The following is a 6,000-nucleotide window of genomic DNA, read 5'->3' as shown; positions in this document are numbered from 1 at the left end:
CGCCCCGAGCGCGCTCCCTGCCGCGGACCGCGCCGGGGAGCCCGCGCCGCCGGGGGAGCGAGGCGCACCCCGCGTTCCCGCACGGAAGTTAGGGGGCGGCGTCGGAACAGGTCGGTTTTTCTGCTCTTCGCCGCGTGAGGTTGGCCGACTGTCCGGCGGCTGCGGCCCCCGCCGAGGCACCGCGGACCCCTTTTTCCTTGGAACCCCCTCGCGGCCGGGAGCTCTGGAGGGTCGGGGCTGGCGTCGCCCGGGCCGCGCTGCTGCGAGCCCCGTGGTTGTCCACGACCAAGTGCGGCGCGAACGACCCAAGTGGGGCGACGCTTGTTTGCTGGGCGCTGCGAAGGGCACCTTTCTTGGTTCTTAGAAGTTCCCGGTGTGGTAAGCCTTGATGACAAGTTCTGGAAATTGTGCAACTTTCCTTTTCTGCTTTTCTGCTTTTTAGGGGCACTATGAACGAAGAGGAGCATTTTGTAAACATTGATTTGAATGACGACAACGTTTGCAGTGTTTGTAAACTGGGAACGGACAAAGAAACGCTCTCCTTCTGTCACATTTGTTTCGAGCTAAACATTGAGGGTAAGGACACAGCACAATTTTAATTTTATGACATGAACTTTATAGGAGTACTTCATGCTGCTGTGCTTTATGGTTATAAAGTAAAATTTCTCAGCTGATTGGAAACTGTTAAGTGTGAAATGTGGATGGAGATCTTAATGCTAAGAGTTTCTGGAAATAAAGATGGAGTTAACACACCAATCAATTTAATGGGATTTAAGAGAAATAATTATCTTAAATACAGTAGTAACCCTATTTTTTCTGATATAAAAATGAGGTGTTGGTATTGCCTAATAGATGGGTTTCCTACTTGAGACTTAGGTTGTCAGATTCCAGCTGACTTCTGTGTTTCCATATTGATAACTAACAGCAGTTTATATTGATAGGCAAATGTAATTTTATGCCTTTGGGCCTAACATACTAGTACCTGAGATGATCCCGAAACTTTTCTTCTTACCTAGTATTCCCATCATCTGGAAAAATGTTCCTAAAATTTTCTGTACACGTTTAATTGATCGCAAACACCTGTAGGAATTTTTATGTTTGTTTATGAATTTAGCACGGGGTCTACAGGCTGTACAGGGGCTCACTACGCAAATCAGACTCATAGTGATTCTCCAGTTTTCAGCCTCCCAAGCGCTGGGATTACAGGTGCGCACCACCACACCCAGTCCCAAGCATGGAGCAAGGCTGGCACACACCCTGGGCATCGAACCCAGCTGCTGCTCTCTGCCGAAGCAGGCATAGGAATTTTTAGAAGATTAAATATTTTTTAAATTTTGTATCAGTATCACCAAGTATATGAAACAAAACTGCAGAGATCAAAAACTCCTATTGAGGGTGTTTAGGTTTGTGGAAAGTTAAAGTGTCTATGTCAAGCTATCAATAGTTTGCTTCTAAGAAAAATGTGTGGGATGTTGCCTTACTCTTAATGGTGTTATATTAAAACTGATTCTTTTTTAGATATTTATGAGTCACACTAAAAACTTAGTATTTTTTTTTTTTCTGTTCTGTATTTAGGACAGGGTCTGCAGGGTCTCACTATGTAGAGCAGACTGGTAGTGATTCTCCTGTGTTCAGCCTCCCAAGCGCTGAGATTACAGGCAGGTGCCACCATGCCCTGTCTCCATAGCCATCTCAGTGAGCTCTGGGGGGTCGGGCCGGCATGCCACGCCTGGAATGGAACCCGGCTGCTTCACTCTGATTAAGCAGGCGCTTTAGTCAGCTGAGCTGTCAGGGTGTCCCCCACAATTTATTATTCCTTTATTTTAGGGAAGGGTTGGCAGGATGTTCAGGGTCTCACTACTTGCTTGGACTCCTAGTGAACAGCCTGTTTACAGCCTCCCAAGAGCTGGGATTACAAGTGTGTGCCACCACACCCAGTCTCAATTGACATCTCAGCTTGTCCTGGGGGCGGGGCCAGCAGGGCAGGCCCAATGATTAAACCTGCCAGCCCCTGCTCCTTCTTGCAGATGCTTTAATCTGCTGAGCTATTTGGCCAGCCCTTAAAACTGAGTATTCTTAGTAACATTAAATTTACTTATATTTTGAATTTGGGATTATATCAGTAAAGAGACTTAGATCTTCAGATTTGGACCGTTTTTAAAAATTTTTTTCTTTCAGGTAGACCGTATATATTTGAAAAATTTCATGATCGTTATGTTTTTATTACGAGCGAGCGCACACCCATTAGTATGATATACCTTGAAGTTCCTGTTAGGGCTTGTTAGTCAGAAATGTAGTTGGCAAACCTTATGTGATTGAGCATTGTGGATTACTTTTGAGGTACATCAAACACTGATGATTTGGCTTTCACAGGTGTGGCAATTAATCTAATTTCAAAGGGATGACTTAAAGATGTGCTTGTTTCTCTGGCATTTAAATTACCAGATTCTTAAATCATTCTAGAGTGAAAGATCTAAATTTATGTTTTTAGAAATAGAGTTGGCCCTGCACATTCTGACAGATGTAATTTTACGTTTAGATGGAGAAGGACATTGGAAATTGGCCAGTTCCAAACTTGCATTTTGCATGTTAGCAGACTGGAGAGAGTTGTACTCTGGGGTGCTGCAGTGCTGGTGGGAAGCTGCTGTTACGTGCTGGCATTGTAGTAAGCATCTTAGAGGATTATCTTATTTAACTCAGAATAGTTCTGGTATGACTGCTGTTTACTCACTTGAAATGCCATGCAGCTGAACCTTAGAAACCTAAGAAATGCGCTCTGAAGTTGTACAGCTAGTAATTGACTCTCCTGGGCTTTGCAACCTGGCCTTTTTTTTTTTTTTTTTTTTTTTAATGTATTTAATGCAGGTCTACAGGGTGTCACTATACAGATGGGACTTGTGATCTACCTGTTTTCAGCCTCCCAAGCGCTGGGGTTACAGGTGCATGGCATCACACCCAGTCTTAAACCTGGCCATATTAATTGCAGTGTGTGATCTTACTTCTACTGGTTTACTGGCAATAGTTATTGTAGTGATAGGGCTGATAAAAGTCTGCTTCCAAATTAATTCTTTCCTGTTCATTTGTGCAACTTTTCCAAACCACTGCTTCCTGCTAAATCATCATTAATAGGATTCATGTTATAGAAACCTAAATTGTCATCATTGCTTTTGTAACCTTTGTAAGTGTATCTTTTAACTAAAAGGAATGAATATACAATATACTCTGGTAACATCTTTGTTTAAAAAAAATATTTTGGCTCTGGTAACATCTTTGTAAACACTTTAGCTCTTGACATGGAAACATGACTTATATCCTTTGTTTTGAAACAGTATGGTAGTGGTCTCTCAAAAGGCAGAAGCAGTTCTCAATTTGAATTAGAACAGGTGTCAATTCAAAATAGAACTGTATCATTTGATACTCTACATATGTTCTATGTTTTATATATTTAAATGCCAATTTAACTTGTGAGAAAAATTAAAGCCAATTTTTTTTCAGTTTATCTGGTGTCCATTCTCAGCTCTCACAAGTGCATATTTCCATTTTTGCTACGGTGATAAGCTAGTACCCTGACTTCTACAAAAGTACTGTGTTTTTATTTGTACCGGTTTTTGAAGACCAACAGAAGAAAGTGACAGTCACATATTAAAAAAAAATTATAGGGCATATTCTTTATGATCATAGATCATTTCACATGTTTTTGAAGTTTTCTTTCCAGTACCAAGTTCTCAGCACAATGTCAGTAAATTTGAATGTAAGAGGAACTTCTAAAAAATGACATTTAACTCTGGTAGCCTGGTATAATTCTCATTGTGGTATGACAAATTGCTGTTGTCCAGTTTCAGGGCTTTCTAATTGCTCAATTTACTCCAAACTGTGCTGTTTTTATTTTGCAAAGAAGCTTGGTAGAAATAAGTTCCCTTGAGGAGTGATAACATTTAGGCTAATTTTGAGTTCAGACATTTGTGGTAAATACAAGTGATATGTTTTACTTTTTGGACTGTTTATATCAAATGAACATTGGTCTTCTAATCAACTGGCCTCTTGTTTAAAAGCTATTTGTGTGCATATGTTTATAAAACAGACAAAGGGAAAAAGAGAAGTAACAAAAGACAGAGCTTGCTGGAGAGATTATTTTGTATTCTGGACATTGTTCGGAGTTTTCTTTTTTCTGTGATTTCACAGTAGTTGAAAGGGACGCCTAACTTCTGTATACAGCCAAACCGTCAGCAGTACATTTTTAGGGGCTAAGAAATGGACTTTGATGAACTCAAATCTTTTGATATATTCATAAGAATGATTTAAACTCATAATCCACTATTGAAATAATGTATGTACTTCCAGGATTAGGAGACAGATGTTTAAACTCCATAATACTTAGGGCTTAACCTTGGCAGTAAAGCACTATAAACTTTCACATACGTGTGAATGACCAAATGCTCTTTGGTTCACCCTGGTGAAATTTCTAAGGCTGTTCTATGAACAAATCACTGCTGCTCCTAAAATGAGGCACGGGAAGGCAGCCCAGTGTGGCTAGGAGCCTGCAAGTCAGTGGTGGGGGCAGGCGAGAGAAGGTCCAGGACCGCAGTCCTGCTACCTCAGACTTCGCTTTCATTTTGTGCCAGAAAATTGTGACACACGTGCTTACATCATTGCTACTTTCCTTTGATAATTAACTTGTTTTCCATAGAAGAAAAACTCTCAGAGGACTGCACCAATTCCCTCTTTATCTAAAACCAAGAGTTTTTAGTGGAGCCTGATAAGTAAGTGTATGTCCAGCTGCTGCTGTCCATGCAGTCCATTTTGGATTTCTTTTCTTCTAATTCATTGTTCTTTCCAGGAAGCAGAAGCAAATTCAGCTCCCTAGTAAATCTTTACATCATGAAAAATCTGTAGTTATTTTCCCTTAGTTAAGGCACGGATGCACTGTTATGTTTTCTTGGTTCTTGTGTTGATTATAGCACTGTTCAAGTCAGTAGCAGGGAAAGGGGGGAGAGTGCAGGAAGATAGCTCGGTAGAATAAACACTTCCCCGGCAAGCGCAGGGTCCTGAATTCAAACTCCGGCACCGCAAAAAAAAAAGAAAGAAAGAAAGAAAAGAAAAGATGTGTGGGGGCTGGGGAGATACCGCAGTAGAATAAGTGCTTGCCTGGCAAGCGCAAGGGCCTGAGTTCAATCCCTAGTTCTGCCAAAAGACAAAAAAATCGGTAGCTGGGGACCAGATTGAGTCTTAAGTGTTATGCTTTTGGTTTAGGTGATTTACTGTTTTGGATCTGTCGCTGTTCATCTGTGACCTGTTGCTTACACAGCTTCTTTCTGCTTATGTAGTAAAGAGGTCCCCACTTGGGATGTAGAGACTGCAAGTCGCAGGCTCCATCTGACGTTAGCCTTGTTCTTCTTTCCTGCCTCATAATGGCATCATTGTGTACTAACATTGACGAAGTAGCATTTTTAAATATAAAGCTTAACATGGTGGTCTTCATTGTATTTGGAAATAAAAACTCAAGGTTATTTGGCTTCACTGCCTTTTTGTCACTTTAAATAAATGTGAGTACTATTTAAATGGCTCTACTGGTAAAATTTCATTAAGACAGAAAGGATAGTGGGCCCCATTGATCTTAAGTTTAAATTATAGAATATTTTAAAAGAAGAATAATTGAAACTAGGCAAACATCATCTAGTGAATGTGGGCAGTGTAACTACCAACCCATGTATAAGGTGACAGCATCCAGATTTTTATCCCTCACCTAATTATAGTGTCTTCTTTATAGTTACTTTTAACTTTTCTGGCTGCTGAAGTTTATTAAGTGAGCTAATGTGGAAGTTTAGGGTAAATTCAAAGTTTGGATCAGACACAATTTTGGATGTGAAGGTGTATGTGTTAGATATTAGATCTGACAATTTGTCGGAGGAACTGCAAGTATAATGGTGAAGTGGAATGAGTGGTATGTGTTGTCTTTTAGCAAAGATTGAGTTAGGCAGTGTGAGTTGGTGCGGCAGCCCC

The 6,000-nt window shown here is 40.8% G+C and overlaps 1 protein-coding gene across 2 annotated transcripts in view; it reads left to right on the top strand.

Annotated features, from left to right (window-relative positions):
• CUNH21orf91 (chromosome unknown C21orf91 homolog) overlaps positions 1 to 6,000 on the top strand; it is a 44,129-nt gene that overhangs the window by 665 nt on the left and 37,464 nt on the right. Inside the window, exons 1-2 of one of the 2 annotated variants that reach the window (XM_004639095.2) lie at positions 7 to 110; positions 443 to 576. In XM_004639095.2, coding sequence (XP_004639152.1) covers positions 450 to 576 — 127 coding nt within the window. In that variant the 5' untranslated portion in view covers positions 7 to 110; positions 443 to 449. Of the gene's footprint in view, positions 1 to 6; positions 111 to 442; positions 577 to 6,000 lie in introns of those variants that run through there. The other variant, XM_023724122.1, reaches the window with a different exon arrangement.

The sequence above is a fragment of the Octodon degus genome, unplaced genomic scaffold, assembly GCF_000260255.1.
Source record: "Octodon degus isolate 3935 unplaced genomic scaffold, OctDeg1.0 scaffold00106, whole genome shotgun sequence".
NCBI classification, from domain to species: domain Eukaryota; kingdom Metazoa; phylum Chordata; class Mammalia; order Rodentia; family Octodontidae; genus Octodon; species Octodon degus.
Note: the sequence above shows the minus strand (reverse complement) of the source record. Positions and strands in the feature narration are given on the sequence as shown.